The following is a 15,474-nucleotide window of genomic DNA, read 5'->3' on the forward strand; positions in this document are numbered from 1 at the left end:
TCCAAGTGGTGCGGTTGGGGTCTGGGTCGCCGATGTGCTCCAAGTGCCTGGAGCCAGTTCGGTTGGAAGGACTCGATGCGCCCAGTGTTGCGAATTCCCACTTTGTCAGGAGCCGCAAGAATCCCAGCTGCCGGACAGTGTGGAATCGCGACGTCAATGCGGCGCGCAACATGATCACAGTGTGCAGGTCGATTGTGGAGATCGGAGAGCGACCGGCGGTCTTCACTCGGAGGCTGCCAAAGTGATCTGTTTTATTTCTTGTGGCTTTGCTTGACGCAAGCACAGCACATACTACATGTTCATGGAAACGGCTATATTGTCCCGTTTTTTTCTGAATAAAGTGTACACGAACAAATCCATCGACGCCTTGTGGCAACGCCAGGGCAAGGGCAAACCGAAGCCAAGGTGCCCGAGACGCCGCCTTATGGTCAGTGCATTTGTTTGTGAATGTCATGGGCTGCTCAAGATCGACAAAGCCCACGACTCCACCAGAATCGTCCAGCCAGGAAACGGAAGCTGGTGGGCTTGCACGTACTTGGTCGCCCAAGTGAAGGCAGCGATCCCGATATCCGAGCAGATGCATCCGGACTGCGTGGCACTGTTCCAGTTCGACGGCTCTCCAAACCACAGAGCTTTCGCCGACGATGCTCTCAGAGTGGAGAACATGTCACTCTGGGCCGGTGGCGGTGAGAAGCTTCGATCGACGACATTCGGACCGGATCGCATCCCGCAGTCGATGTGCTTTCCGGATGATTTTGATAATGAAGGAGTGGAGGTAAGGGAGCTGCTCTCGCGGGGGGGGGTTCGTTGACCCGGCCGACCGCATCTGATCAACCATATGTCCCGCAGGGCTCCTCCGTGAAACTGTGGGCTGGGCAATCCAAAGGTCTGCGCATCGTTCTGGAAGAACGAGGACTGTGGGTCGATGGTCTGAAGCTGACCTGCAAGACCAACTCGAGGGAACCCGATGGTGCCGAAAGCCGAGCCCACACTCCTTGCTGTGCCAGGCATCTGATGGCTACCCAGCCAGATTTCCAGAAGCAAGAGCCGTGGATCGATGAGACCATCCACAGCCACGGCCACAAGGTCATCGTTCTCCCAAAGTCTCACTGCGAGCTGAACTTTATCGAGGGTTTCTGGCGCGATGCCAGGCAATTCACCAAGGACCATGGCCTCAACAGCCTCCTGGATCTCAAAGAGGTGCTCCCACGGGCCCTGAACCAAGCGGGAGATGTCCAACGAGTCCGGCGGCATGCTCAAGCGTCATGGAAGAACATGCGGGCCTACAGACGAGGAATGGCATTCACTGATGTGATGGCCATCGCAATGGAAGAGCATAGCTCCCATCGGAAGTCATGCGGAGCTGTCGATGCCGTGCTGGACGAGGACGACACAGCTGATACCGACTCTGAGTGCGAACCGGGCTGTGATGTCGATAGCGATTCGGGCTGGTGAGGGAAGCGTGGGAGAGTGCAGCACCAAAGTCAAAGTCCCATGCGCACATGGCTCGAGTCGGGTTCAATATACCATTCGGTTTGATTCAACTGGGCGGACTCTGTTTCGCACCGGCTGGCGATTCCAAGAGCCACGATCATGATCTGCATCGGCACTTGCGCCATCCAGAACGGAGTCGTCCTCTGTCGGCTGGTGTGGTCTCTGGCAGGGACCAACACTTCCGGTGCATATGGCGAATCGGCTTTGGAAAGCGAAAAGCAATCGGCCGCAGTGCGCCGCAGGGATTGTGCTGTCTCCCGCGGGCGGAACTCACCAGCAGCCGAGATGAAAGTGTTGGTCTCTGACTCAGGCCCCGAGTAACCGAGTGATTCACCCAACTGAGTCACCCGCATGAATCGTCCCCGATACATATATACGTCTGCCCAGGCTCTGCTCCAGCTCCAGCAGCGATCCAGTGTCGATTCTCTCTCCCCCGCCGGCGAGCTGGTCTGCATCTGCATCTGCATCCGCATCTGCATCCTACCACCAGCCCCTCTGTCCTGCTCTCTTGCTCCCTCTCATGCACTCCGCCGGCGGGGCTCATCGGGCTTGTTCCAGGGTCCGATTTCCGACCGCCCAGCCGCAACTCATGCTCCTCTCCCAGGCATTTATACCTCCCGCCTTGCAGGCTCCCCCCTCTCCAACCTGACTGCTCTCCCGCATCCCATCGTCCTTCGCTCTCTCCATCAGTCAGTCCGGTTTCTTCCTTCCCGATCACTCAACTGACATGTCGGCATTTTGGATCTCACCCACGATCACTTCCGTCGCGGTGACTCCGTCACCTTCAGTCGCCTCCTCGCTCGTCACCATCCAAAATTCATGGACCCAGGGCTTCCTCGGCACTACTTCCAATGCCTCAACCGTACGTTGCTATGCTGCTCTATCCCTGTGTCTAATTCACAGGGTCGGCCAAGTCTACTGTCGTTCTGGGGCTCGGCAGACAGCTCCATCACCATTTCCATCGAGCTCCGGCAGAATCAATGCCGGGCTTTGGTTTCCGCTTCTTGTGGCCCGATCTCGTCTCCTAACGCCGACCCACTGCACTCTCTTCCTCAAACAGATCGGGCTTGTCTTTCCTCCAACCCAGAGCGTATCCTGCGCCGATATCACCTGGAGCTTTGACTCGCATCTCGGCATTCTCCAGCATGCTGGCACTGGCATGTGTCTTTCCACTGCCGTCCTTCCATTCCATATCACCGGCAACATCACCCAAAGCGTCTTCAACCAAATCATTCGGCTATTCTCCATCAACCAGGCTGCCCAGCGACTGGTTCTTGCAAAGTGCCCTGCCACGATCCCGTCCCTCAGGCTGAGTTGGAGGTTGATCGTTCCGCATGGAGCCGCTCCACCGATCAACAAGACCTCGACCAGCGGACCGACCTGCCTCGCCGGATTCGAGGAGGGCGTTTTCAACTATCCCTACTGTAGCGCCCCGCGGTCGCTCTCATACCAGAGCGAGATGGTGTGGAAGATTGGCACGGTCATTCCGCCGTGCGTCCCAGCGCCCCCAAAGCCGCTGTCGCTGTCGTCGGTGAACATGGCTCTGGCCAGCTCGAGCCCGACACGGACACAATCATCAGCCACATCATCAACCACGACAGCATCAATCGCATCATCAGCCACGTCCTCACACATCACATCGCAATCTACCACATCGTCAACCACGACAGCATCAACCACATCGTCAACCACTACATCAGCTACTGCAGCGGTGGTCACGCAGTTTGTGGCAATATCCCCAGTCCAGCTGAACCTCAGACGATCCAAAATGATATCTCTGCCAACACAAGTCCGCGTCTAGCCGCACCCGTGTTGAGTTATCAGCACGACTCCATCCCGAAATACAACTTAATGCTCGGGACGAAATGGCATTGACCAACCTCTTCTGTTCTTGGCAAAACTCGACTGCAATGGCTCCAGAAATACACCCACTTTAGTATTACCACCGAGACGGACAACAACGCGCTCTCGGTGAACTGCAGGGGGGGGGAAGGGATGAGGGGACTTTTGCCGATGGCTTGGAACGGTTTGATGCGGCGGCCAGGGTGAATGGTGTGTGAGTGGATTGAACGAAAGGCAGGGATCGGGCGATGCCAGTACAAACGAGGTAAGTTGGGAAAGAAAAGAAACAACAGATGTGCCCGTCTAGATGCCAACGAGCTTGCGGCTCTCCTGAATAAAGTCAGTCTCGAGTCTAGAGTCGAGGATCTGGCCGTCCTTGGGGGTGATGCGGGCAACCTTGCACTCGGCAAAGTATTCGCCCGTGACCTTGCTCTCGCATTCGTCCGACAGGGCAACATGCAGGGTCGTTTGGGCACCCTCCCAGGGCGACTTGAGGATGCCCACAACGTTGAGCACGACCAAGAAAGCCACGAAACGCAAATCGCCAATGCTGCGGCCGAGCTCGGTGCGCACCTACATCATCCGTGCCGCATAGCAACGAGATCGAGTGTACATGTTAGAAACCGACACCTTCCGTGAGAGAGAAAGACCGAGAGCGAGAGAACCATGGGCGACGTCTTGGAGATCCACACAAGCAAATCACACTTACCATGCCGGGGTGCACTGCGTTGACCGTGATCTTGGAGCCACGCAGCTGCTTGGCCAAATGGATCGAGTAGAGGATGTTGGCGAGCTTGCTCTGGCCATAGACTTCCATGGGGCCATACTCGCGCTACAAAAGTACAGGAAATGCCGTTAGCAAGAACGGATCGTACGGTGAGCGGCGGACGACAGTCTCCGTGCAGGCGCATTGGTTCATAGGCAGCAGCAGAAGGCGTGGGAGTGAGAGCAACGATTCGGATGTTGATCGGAAGCCCGCAAGCCGAGCCTCGATGCCGATAAACTTGAACAGCAGCTCCGTTCCTTCTCTGGCGCCGGCTCATCAGAGGCTGCAGTGCATCTCAACCGAGGAAAACGGCCCCCACCTGGTCATAGTTCAGATCCTTCGGGATGACATAGCCAAAGCGGTGGGCACGGGAGCTGACGTTGATGATTCTCGCCGATCCATGCTGGCTTGCAGCCTTTCGAACATACTCCAGCAGCAGCTCGGTGAGGAGGAAGTGGCCTGATTCGCATTGAGTGACGGATCGGTTGCGGGACGACGAAAGGGAGAACACATGGTTGGCAAACAGAGGGCCCTCGACCATTGTCGAACAAACACATGAATCGCTTATACGGCGGAATCATGCGCCTGCACGAGCAAACTTACCGAGATGGTTGGTGCCGATCTGCATCTCGTTGCCATCAACGGTAAAGGTTTTCTGTGGCAGGGCCATGACGCCGGCATTGTTGATCTGCGAGACACGCAATGAGAACTCTGCGCTGTCCATGGCCGTCAGGCAATCAATCCCATCCCATCAACAGTCAAGCCAACCCACCAAGAGATCAATGGGCTTGCCGTGCTTGGCCCAGCGCTCAGCCAGGGATCGAACAGACTTGAGGTTGGCAAGGTCCAAGGCTCTAGGAAGGGAGACGACGGGTCAGACAACCTATGTACGATGAGTGGCGTTCTCGTCGTGGGCCCGACAGAATACTCTGGTGGCGGCGGCTCACCGCCGATGCTGGCTCTGTGTCATTGCTGGCTCTGCCGGTCTTTGGCCGTGCTTCAGCAGCGCCCGCCTCGGTGTTGCATGAAGCCACTGGCACTTCATCCTCTCCCACTCATACTCACTCGGCAAAGATGTTGGAGTTGCCGGATTTTTTGCGGATCGAGCTCACGGCATCGTCGGTCTTCTTGGAGGGCCGGCAAGCAATGTAGACATGGGCGCCCTGTTTGGCGAGCTGCAGGGCGGTTTCTGATGGAGATTTGTGTGTGGGTTGATATCAGCCAGGCTTGCACGTGAGTTTGGACCAGGAAACAGGCGACATTATGCAACCAGCGAATGATGGCCACCGAAAGCCATCGGCGGCGGGAATGTGCGTGTTGGCCACGCGAGCGTCCGGTTGCGTCCTGCTCAATGAAGAAGTAGGTTGTCCGACGTACCATATCCGATGCCTGTGTTGGCCCCAGTCTGTATGCGAGAGCGAGGAAGCGCCGGGGCTGATCAGCACCGATCGACGATAGCTGCCAAGTACGATCGGCAGCGACGATGGCGGGAGTGGGCCGCGGCCAGATGCGCATCCCACAACTCCAGATGAAGGCAAAGCCAAACGACAACCGCAGGGCTGCTTACGATGAGGACGATGCGTCCGGTGAGCTTCTTCTTCAGATCGGTCTTGGCGACTCGACCACCGGCCGCCCAAGAGCGCAGAGCATAGTATCCGAGGGCAACGGCGGCCCCGGCGGTGTAGTAGCCGCCGTATTTCTCGAGGTGGCTGGGCGAGGGAAGGCCAAAGCGGGCCAGGTATTCGGTATAGAGGCTGCTGTAGGAGTCGAGGAGGCTCATGGCGGGATCGATAGCGCAGACGGCAGGACTTGAGGGGACGGACAGAGGGAGGAAGAGCGAAAGACGATGTGGTCAACGAGGACCAATGCGGCTGAGGCGAGCGCGACGGACAGAAATCTGAGCAGGAAGAACCCAGCGCGGCGGAAGAACGGAGCAAACCTGACAAATGCGGTGCCGTGTCGCTGGAAGAACGGCCTCGGGGCTGGGAGCAACGGGCAGAGCGGGAGCAGCCGGGTGTGCGATTCTGACGGCGATGGGCGGGGAGGATTATGACGACAGCGATGTGCGAAGAGGGTTATGACGACAGCGACGTGCGGGGATTGCTAATGTGTGTTGTTGTAACGACGACAGAGGCGACGACATTGGCGACGACAGAGCCGATCGATCGATCAGTGCTGCGATACCTGATTGCCTTGTTGCACGATGGCTTCACGGCGACGGCAACCATGCACTGCATTCGCCGGGTCTGTCGACTGCACTCGGGCATGGCCGACCATTGCCGATATCGAACATGGAATGCTGCCGGATGGGCCAAGCAACGATTTGCATTCGTGGTGGCGCGCAGGTCTTCCCTGCTTTCAAGCAAATGCCAACCTTGGTTGTTCTTGACTCCAATCGCTCCGTGCAGCCGTCTCCATCCGCCAGTCGATCATCCCGGCCACGGCCACACAGCAACATGAACGGACACGGCGCCGGTGTCGGCGAGAGCTGCGACTCGATCATCGACGGTGCCTCGCCGCGGGAATCTGTTGTGTCGCAAACCCGGCCCAACGGCCGCAAAGACATCTGGATGCTCATGAAAGAGGCCAAGGAGCGAGAGAAGAAGAGCGAAAGTGAGCGTAATACCACCATCATCATCGCGATATCATGACCACCATCATCATCGCGATATCATTACCACCACCATCGTCGCTGCGGGATCGTGCTTGGGGTTGGATCGTCGGATATCCGCTCGATTCGTCTAAACCTCAATTGGAAATACCAGACTCGGATGCCGGACTCGAGAGCACCCTCTTTGTGTGCGGCACCAAGAGGGCCGGCAAGACTTCTGTCATCCTGCGGTTTCTGGATCGCGGTGAGTTTGGAGCGTGGGTCGGCCTCGGCCGTATCGTCAGCACGGAGGGATATCGGTACTTGCTGTCGTTCGCACGGCTCTCGACGCGAGGCTGCTCTTCACTCCATGATCCCTGTCGTCTGGCTACTTTCCGGCCACTCTGCTGCGTCCTCTTGACCCCCGGCTGCTTCTCACTCCTTGCAGAGGAGCCTCCGTTGCCGACCGTTGCGCTCGAATACACGTAAGCGACCGAGACGGGTTGCGTGGACGGATGGTGATCATCCAGGACCGGCGGCTCGGCTCTGCTGCCATCTACTTTCGCAAAGTGCATTCGACAAATGCCGCCAACCGTTGGTATTGACATCGAATATCGATATATGGTCTTGACATCTCGTCTTGGCTGCGTGGCTCTCGTCGTTGGTGGCCTTCTGAATCGGCCGTGGCTCCCACCACCGAACGCAATCCAGCTTCGGCCGACGAACGCGGGGCGTCAATTCGGTCAAGGATATCACGCACATATGGGAGCTCGCCGGGGGCACCTTCCTGAGCGACCTCGTCGAGATCCCGGTGACGGAAAGCAACGTCCACACCATCACATTTGTAGTCGTGCTCGATCTCTCGGAGGTGCGTCTGGCTGGCTCGGGCGTATTGGCTCAACAGGCCGGTCATCGGTGCATCTGCTCATACTATTTTCTCTACCGCACCGAGTCTAGCCCGCGAATCTCTTGGCAACGTTGACGACCCTGTTTACCAAGATTCGAAGTCGAGTCGACTCGATTCTTGGCGGTCTTGAGGAACGCGGATCCAAGCGACCCAAGGCACTCCGCAGCCATGCGTGGAAAAAGTTTGGCGTCGACCATCCGGACAAGTGAGTGGTATCTCTCGATACCGCTTGCATCGGCGGAGCGGGTGATCGGGCTGTAGCGATGAAGCTGGGGGGGGGAGCGGGGAACTGAGCTGTGCTGTCAAGCATATGTGAATGCGCTCCGGTTCCGAGAGAGGTACTGGATTCAAAGAATGCATCTGACCCGTTTGCCCGGCATCGACAGAGACGCTGTCAATCCAAGCCCTGTCCCGATCGTCATCATCGGCAACAAGTACGATCTGTTCCGGGACACCGAGTCGTAAGTTGCTCGAGCGATGGGCCTCCACGCCGCGACAGTGTGCTTCTGCCACATCTGCCGCCTGTGCTTCTTCCAACTGACCCTCGTCCGCTACTTCTTTCAACCATTGCTCACACCATTTGCCGCCCCTGTCTCCAGGGAGATGCGCAAGCTCATGTGCAAGACGCTGCGATACATGGCGCACATGAACGGGGCCTCGCTGGTGTTTTTGTCCCAGAAGGACGAGGGCTCCATATCCAAGGCAAGCACTAACTCACACTAACTCGCCGTAACCAGAGCACACAAAGCAAGTCGGACGACCGAGGCATCGCTGCTCTAACGTCCGCTGCGATTCGATGCTGGCTCTCCAGTGCCGCCAAATCTTGCACCACCACGCCTTCCGCTCGACTCCTCTTCGAGGACTCAACGTCGACCATAACAAGCCCATCGCTGTCGTCGCTGGCGCCGACTCCTTCTCGCAGATCGGTCTTCCGCCGTCGGAAATGTCCAAGGACGTCGTTGGCCGCACCACCGTAGCGGCTCTGGACACATGGAGAAAGGACTATGAGCGCTATTTTGGACCACCAGGTATATCCGCGGCCGGAAGAGATACTTCTGATTGAGATCGGAGGGAGGATTGCCATCCCAGTCCGCGAGAGTAGCCTTTGGAATTCGGAATTCAAGCATGTCACAAGACCATGCAGAGTATCGAGACTCATGCCACGGCTTCGAACCATTGATTCGTCCAGTCGAGGAGAACAACAACAACAGCAAGGACGCAGTCGATTTGTCAAAGTATCCAGAGGAGGCGGTTGACTCCATGCGCCAGCAGAAAGAGTGAGTGCCGCCCGCAGATTCCCGCCACAGCCGGGAATGTAGTTGATGCACGGACTTGATAGCTGACAATCCGTTGGCATCATGCTTCGTCTTGCCTCACACGGAACAAAATCTGGAACCCCCACCCACGAATCGGCGTTGGCAGTGAGGAGCTCGAGAAACTGCGTCTGGCGAATGACCGCAAGGCCAAGGAGCGGGATTTGTTTGCCTTTCTCAGTGGCAACCCGATGGCCAACACTGGCGACAAGAAGAAGCTGGGTTCCAACAAGTCATACTCTCGCGCAAAGTAAGCCAGAGCTGTTGGTGGAGGGCAGCAGTAGGCAGCGGCCTTTCTACGCTCTTATGAAATGACGAGATGCAACTGTGACCATAATGCCTTCGCCGCCTTCGTTTCCAGGGCGGCCCAGATGACGGCATGAGCGGCGCGCAATTTATAGCCATTTTACCAGCCAGTTGGTGACGCATGAGGGTCAAGAAGCACAGAAAATCTGCAGAAGGACTTGGCATAGCTACGGTGGTGGTATCACGGGATGGATGGACGGCGGCCTTCATACTGCTCCGATGGACGGGCATGGCTCTGCACGGATCAGAGTCCGACGAGGCGCTTGCTGTTTTCAACCAGCTTGGTCTCGAGCACGAGCTCGTCGCTGATGGCAGCAAACAAGCGCTGATAGATCAAATAGACACCGGCCTCGCGACAGTCGGCAAAGTACTTTCCGGTTGTGGTCTTGCCTGCGTCCGAGAGCGCCAGGTGCAGGGTCGTTTGACAGCCCTCCCAAGGCGTCTTGAAGAAGATTGCAATGACAGGTTCGAGGACAAAGAACAAGAGGCGCAAGATTGCTCTGTTGTATCGGAACAGAGGAGTGCGCACCTGGATCCGAGTGATGGACGATCCGTCAAAGGCAGTTCATGATGGATAGTGAGCTGCGAGTGTTTCAAGGCAGCAACGCCGTCCCATCCATATCGACGGCATCGACACTCACCACGCCAGGATGAGCAGCGTTGACGGTGATGCCCGAGTTATTGAGTCTCTTGGCGAGGTTGCGAGTATAAAGGATATTGGCCAATTTGGTGTTGCTGTAGACTTCATGTGGCCCGTATGTGTTCTAGAGTTCCAGCGTCGGTGAAGAGAAGGAAGTAGAGGAAGAGGCGGGGGTGTTGGTTCAGCAACATAGAGCCCAGCCAACATAGAGCCCAGCCAATATCCAGAGCTGGCATGGCATCGAGTCGATCTACCCTTTCGCTGTTCAGATCGTCGGCATCAAAGATGGCCGAGTAGTGGGCGATTGACGAGAGGTTGATGATGCGAGCCGAGCCGCGGGCTTGGACCGCTCGCTCGAGATGCCCAAGCAGCAGTTCGGTCAGCAAGAAGTGACCTGTGGACATGGGCCGAGTGCCCAAAGTGCCATTACCATCTGTTAGCATCAATGCGGTGGGGTATCGAGCCAAGTCAGGGGCAAGACAGGGCCGAAATGCACCGCACTGCACTGGTGGACAGCTTGCTTCGGCACACCAATGCTCGCTTACCAAGGTGGTTTGTGGCCATCTGGATCTCGTTGCCATCGACCGTGAGGGTGCGCTTGGGCAGAGCCATAACGCCGGCGTTGTTGATGAGGATGTCGATGGGCTCGTTGCGGTTCTTCCAGCGGCTGGCAAAGTCGCGGACGGCCTGGAGAGAGGCCAGATCCAGATGCTCAAAGTACACCTGGTCGTTCTTGGACTGCTCGCGGATGGTGCTGACGGCGATCTCGCCGGCCTGCTTCTGTCGGGAGGCGATAAAGACGGTGGCGCCTTGCTTGGCGAGCTGCAGGGCCGTCTCGAAGCCGATGCCAGAGTTGCCGCCGGTGACAATGACATTGAGGCCGGCCATGTCTCGACTCAGATCCTCCGGGCGAACTTGGCCGCCCTTGGCCCACTGCCTCAGGAGCCAGACGGCGAGGATGGCGACCGGGACAAGAAGCAGCTGCGTGAGGCTCATATCGGCGACGAATGCGGTGGGCAGAAGCAAGGCCAGACGAGGCCAGACCAGACCAGACCAAACGCAATCCGGAGAGGAAAGCAAGAACCAGCGCCCTGCCGTTTTCTGTCGGCCGTTTGGCGTTCTCGATCCATCGCTTCGCCGATCTGCCTTGCCGATCTGCCTTGCCGATCTGCCTTGCCGATCCCACCACTCTGCCGTCGATAGCCCTTCGATTCCACACTGCCATGAGCACGCAGCCGCCCCCTCGCCCTGGCCGTCCTGACCACCGAGCAAGCCAGCAGTCCCTGGAGACATCGCCGAGCACCATCCTGAGCCAACTCGGCGATCGATCGCGCATGCCTGCCGAGCGAGCGGCTCTGCTTCAGCAGTTGACAAGCGACGACCCCCGGGTGCGGGCGTTGCTGAGGACCAAGATTGTCGGGTGTCTGTGGCAGCTGCAAGAAGAGGAACGGGTGCTGGTGCATATGCACGCCCTGGTCTCTGGCAGCTCGGCAGATGCAGAGCCAAGTGCGCTGCCATCGACACCCTCGAGCGACGGGCCGTAGCAATCGCTTCGCCGGCCACAGACGATCTGCACCGAACTGTCTTTGGCGCTGCTGGCGGCCAGGGGACGGATGGGGATGCTCTGTGATGCCAGGATGTCGCCGGCAAGTCCATGCCGAGGGCAATCTGCCAAGGGTGGATGGCCTGTGCACCGCCCCGGCCTGCCCTTTTCCTTTCGCCTCTGCCGGCACCTCGTCTGCCTGTTGTGTCGTCCCGCTTGTATCAAGATCTCCTCCACCTGCTCCCCGCATCGCCAGAACACAGCCATGGCTCCAAGCATCGTCAAGCTCACCCCCGAGCAGCTCTCGCTCTTCCGACGAGACTTTGACCTGATGGACCTTGACAAGGACGGCAAGATCACCCCGCTCGAGCTCAAGACATTCATGGAAGCCCTCGGCGAGACCAAGGACATCCCCACCGAAGTCGACCGCATCTTCAAGCGCATGGACATCAACGAGGACTCGGTCATCGACTTTGACGAGTTCCTGATCGCCTGCCAGCGCAAACTCCGCAAGGACGCTCTGCGGGCCCGCTTTGCCGTCATCGACACCGATGCCTCGGGCTATATCTCCTTCGAGGAGGCCAAGGCCTTCTTTGGGTTCAAGCAAGACAACGACCTGAGCGAGGAGGACCAGGAGTTCTTGAATGCCGTCTTTGAAGTCGCCGACGTCAACCACGACGGCCAGATCAGCTTCTCCGAGTTCTCGCGGCTGGACGAGCAGCTCGAGCAGCTTCTGGAGATCGAGGCCTGAACTCACGGAGCGGGATCCTGAGATTGCCTTGGTTTGGCCTGGCCTGGCTTGGCTCTGCTTGGCTTGGCTTGGCCTGGCTTTGATTTCGTCATCTTTCCTTTGGATTTCTGTTCCTTTTGTTGGTCTGGCTCGTCTTGTCTTCCAGTTCGTTAAGTTTCAAACAAAGAACCCGCCAGTGTGCCTGTTGCCCATCTGTCTGTCGGTTTGTCTCTCTGCCTGTCTTTCTGTCTGCTTGCCTGTGGAAATGTCGACCAAATATAACATCGATTCGGTATGTGGTGTGCGATTTGTGTATGTGTGCGATTGATACGAGAAGCAAGATAGACAGGCTGACAAGTTATCATCATGGGGAAGCAGTGGTGGAGAGGGTGTACAGCAATGCCGACTGCCAAGCAGCGAGATGGACGGGGGTTCGAATGAATGGGGAATGGAGTGGAATGGAATGGATAGCTTTGATCTGAAAACAGCGCATGAGGTCGGCAATGGGGGTCGGCAGATGAGGAAAGCATGACGGACTCAAATCCAGCCAGCAGCGGCAGAGCGCTCGGCTGGCTGCTATCCGAGTAGAACGGCTTAGATGAAGGCTCATGCCATCGAGCATGTGTTCACTGCGGAAGAAAGGCGAGAGCGAGAAGGATTAGTTCAGCAATCGAGACAAGCTGAGACAAGCCAAGACAAGTTGAGGCAAGTTGAGGAATGCTGTCGCAGAAACAAGGGAGGGATCGGCTGTATCGATCAGACTGTCCGCCAGCGCCGCTTTCATACTGTGGCATTCTTGCTCCTCTTATTTTTCTGCTATTTTACAAGCGCACGTCTCGGCTAAAAAGAGCACGGGTTTGCGATGGGCATCCCCCCGAAATATCGAGCACGATGTCAGAGGGAAGGAGGGAGGGAAGGAGGGAGGGACATGGGAAACAGGCGGAGGGAGAAGGAGAAGGAGAAGGAGGAGAAGACGGGCATTACCTTTTTTTGATCGAGCGTTGCGGCATGGGAACAAGTGTAGAGCACAATAAATAGGAGCTGGCACCAAACATACGCACATGCATTGAAGAAGAAGAAGAAAAGGAAAAGGAAAAGGAAAAGGATCTATGTTCTACTTTTGAAAGTACGCCCGTCCGTTGTAGTAGGTGGGCGGCAGGTTGTGGATCACTCTGAGCATGTTCTTCTTCTCCTCGTGGGCCGCAGCTGTGGTGGCACTGGACGTAACGCCGGCGGCGGGAATGTGGGGCAAGGTCATTTGCTCAAAGTTGATGGGAAGGGCGGACTTGAGGAGTTCATAGCAGGCGAGAGTGACACCGAACTGGGGCGATGATCGCAGGACACGGGCAACGCCGCCCTTGAAGAACGCCTTGGGGCCTTCTTCCCTCATGATCTTGTAGAAGGCATCCATGATGCCAGTGTACGTGGTCTCGCCCTTGCGGGCAGCAACCTGCAGGCGGGTCTTGATGACGTCGGCAGGGGTGACGAGGTAGGCGGCGGGCATACCGGCGATGGCGCCAGCAGTCAGGAGCTGTTGACGAGTGCCACCGAGGAGGGTTGGGGATGTGCCGATGAGAGACAGTGTCGCAAATGCGGTCAGCATCAAGGCATGTCAGGGGAAGATACAATGACGAGGATGCTACACAACGACGCACGGGACAGCAGCGAGAACGCAGCCACACATACCTCGCCCGCACTCAGCTTCTTGCCGTTAACGCCCTCGCCAAAGAGGTCAGTCTTGAGATGGGCATAGGCCGCAAAGTAGATGCCCGAGAACGGGACATCACGCAGCATACAGGCGAGGACACCCTTGTAAAGACCCAGGAGGCCGAGCTGACGCACGATCTGGACGGCGGAGGGCTTGGGGAGAGCAGCGCCGTCAATGGCGTTCTTGGCGATCTCGCCGGCAACTGTAAATGACACGTAAGAGGACGAGGCAAGTGTGAGCGAGGGGCTGCGGGTTGCGCTGACGGTATCGCGCGGCCACGGCTCCGGGCCAGACCAATGCCAATGCCAATGTCAATGCCAACGGTCCACTGTGACGACTGCGACGGCAAAACCCACCTTGGAGCCGGATCTTGACAATCTCCAACGGGTTGGTGAAGATAACTTGACTGCCACCGGCCATACAGCCAGCGAGGATCTCGGCCCACAGAGGCAGGGAACCATCGCTGCCGCGGAGCTTGGAGCGAGCCAGATCGTTGACCGTCAGCTTGATGGCCTTCTCGGGGGCGACGCCGACGAGCTGGGGCGTGAGGCCCGAGTACAGGCCGCGGAAGCCTTCGTTGCGGATGACCTTTTGGAAGCAGTCGATGCCGTTCTTGTAGAGAACCTCGCCGACTTGGTTGCGCTGGTTCTGCATGCGGGTCTTGACGAGATCGATGGGATAGACGACGGTGGCGCCAACAGCACCGGCGATGGAGCCAAGGGTAAAGTTGTAGGCGCTCTTCAGGACCTCCATCAAAGGGCTGAGGTGTTGCTTGTGCGGCTCGGCAGCAGCAGGGGCAGCAGCGGTGACAGCAGGCCCAGTGGCCTCATCCCACTTCTCCTCGAACAGACGCTTGAGAGCCGACAGGGTGAGGCGCTCGGGGCGGGGGCCGGAGCCAGAGGAGGCCAGATGGTACACAATGTCGACCTCCATCGGGGTAAAGCTGGCCTTTGCGCGAACGAGGGTCTCGAGCTCGGGCTTGCTGATACCATCGGGATTGTGGATACGGGCAGACTCGAGGGCGGCAGCGACGTGGTCGATCTTCTGGATGGCATTGTAGGTGGCACGCAGGTTGGCGAGCGAGACTTTGCCCTGGTAGAGGGTGGCGATATCGGCCAGGCGCGAGGCGATATAGGGGTTCATCCGATGATGCAGGCTATTTTGCACGATCGAGAGCAGGGCGTCTTTGGAGATGTAGCCGGTCTGCTTCTTGTCGTGGAACCTGAATTCCTGGGTCAGGCGCTCCTGCTCATACTCGCCCATGAGCTGCGACAGCTCGTCAAAGGTGAGGGTGTCGGCCTTTGCCTTGGCCGAGGCAAACTGGAGCTTCATCCACTCTGAGCTCCAGTCGAGAGGAGCCTGCGACGGCGATGCCTTGGTGTGGGCAGTGATGAGCTGCTTGAACTGCGACAGCGTGACGACGCCATCGCGGTCGGTATCAAGCAGCCGGAAGGCAAGCTCGTACTCGGAGCCGGGCTTGCTGATCAGATGGCTGAAAGCCAGATAGTCGTCGAGGCCGACATGGCCACGGCCGGAACGATCGGCCAGGCGGAACAGGGCGCCGAAGGCGTCGGTGTGGGCCGTGGCAAACTCTGCGCTGGGCGAGAGCGCGGCGGTGAAGTCGGCAAGCGACAT

At 57.9% G+C, this 15,474-nt stretch overlaps 6 protein-coding genes across 6 annotated transcripts; 2 read left to right on the forward strand and 4 right to left on the reverse strand.

The window, feature by feature from the left end:
• Nucleotides 1-2,150: 2,150 nt before the first annotated feature.
• BJ171DRAFT_506234 (uncharacterized protein) lies at nucleotides 2,151-2,885 on the reverse strand (the record flags this gene model as incomplete). The annotated part of the gene is made up of 2 exons (XM_053111114.1): nucleotides 2,555-2,885; nucleotides 2,151-2,356 (listed from the first exon to the last, which is right to left on the reverse strand). Coding segments are annotated over exons 1-2 (332 nt in total), but the record flags the coding sequence as incomplete, so codon positions are not given.
• Nucleotides 2,886-3,273: 388 nt separating this feature from the next.
• Nucleotides 3,274-6,015, reverse strand: BJ171DRAFT_506236 (uncharacterized protein). Its single transcript, XM_053111115.1, has 8 exons — nucleotides 5,670-6,015; nucleotides 5,480-5,507; nucleotides 5,168-5,291; nucleotides 4,875-4,956; nucleotides 4,706-4,790; nucleotides 4,422-4,561; nucleotides 4,046-4,168; nucleotides 3,274-3,909 (listed from the first exon to the last, which is right to left on the reverse strand). The coding sequence occupies exons 1-8, from the start codon at nucleotides 5,880-5,882 to the stop codon at nucleotides 3,640-3,642; spliced, it is 1,065 nt and encodes a 354-aa protein (XP_052966216.1). The 5' UTR covers nucleotides 5,883-6,015; the 3' UTR covers nucleotides 3,274-3,639.
• A 543-nt stretch (nucleotides 6,016-6,558) lies between these two features.
• BJ171DRAFT_582113 (uncharacterized protein) lies at nucleotides 6,559-9,295 on the forward strand (the record flags this gene model as incomplete). Its single annotated transcript, XM_053114148.1, has 11 exons — nucleotides 6,559-6,715; nucleotides 6,868-6,957; nucleotides 7,141-7,177; nucleotides 7,404-7,560; nucleotides 7,650-7,804; nucleotides 7,986-8,060; nucleotides 8,199-8,262; nucleotides 8,411-8,627; nucleotides 8,789-8,876; nucleotides 9,022-9,162; nucleotides 9,274-9,295. The coding sequence occupies 11 exons, from the start codon at nucleotides 6,559-6,561 to the stop codon at nucleotides 9,293-9,295; spliced, it is 1,203 nt and encodes a 400-aa protein (XP_052966217.1).
• A 167-nt stretch (nucleotides 9,296-9,462) lies between these two features.
• BJ171DRAFT_582114 (uncharacterized protein) lies at nucleotides 9,463-10,854 on the reverse strand (the record flags this gene model as incomplete). The annotated part of the gene is made up of 4 exons (XM_053114149.1): nucleotides 9,463-9,747; nucleotides 9,860-9,982; nucleotides 10,113-10,252; nucleotides 10,404-10,854. The coding sequence occupies 4 exons, from the start codon at nucleotides 10,852-10,854 to the stop codon at nucleotides 9,463-9,465; spliced, it is 999 nt and encodes a 332-aa protein (XP_052966218.1).
• Nucleotides 10,855-11,666: 812 nt separating this feature from the next.
• On the forward strand, nucleotides 11,667-12,152 carry BJ171DRAFT_424506 (uncharacterized protein; the record flags this gene model as incomplete). The annotated part of the gene is made up of 1 exon (XM_053107674.1): nucleotides 11,667-12,152. One exon carries the CDS (start codon nucleotides 11,667-11,669, stop codon nucleotides 12,150-12,152), a length of 486 nt encoding a protein of 161 aa, XP_052966219.1.
• A 1,093-nt stretch (nucleotides 12,153-13,245) lies between these two features.
• Nucleotides 13,246-15,474, reverse strand: BJ171DRAFT_424467 (mitochondrial carrier domain-containing protein; the record flags this gene model as incomplete). Its single annotated transcript, XM_053107670.1, has 3 exons — nucleotides 13,246-13,662; nucleotides 13,818-14,041; nucleotides 14,196-15,474. 3 exons carry the CDS (start codon nucleotides 15,472-15,474, stop codon nucleotides 13,246-13,248), a joined length of 1,920 nt encoding a protein of 639 aa, XP_052966220.1.

This window comes from Polychytrium aggregatum, assembly GCF_025602895.1.
Source record: "Polychytrium aggregatum strain JEL109 chromosome Unknown BJ171scaffold_20, whole genome shotgun sequence".
Taxonomy (NCBI): domain Eukaryota; kingdom Fungi; phylum Chytridiomycota; class Chytridiomycetes; order Polychytriales; genus Polychytrium; species Polychytrium aggregatum.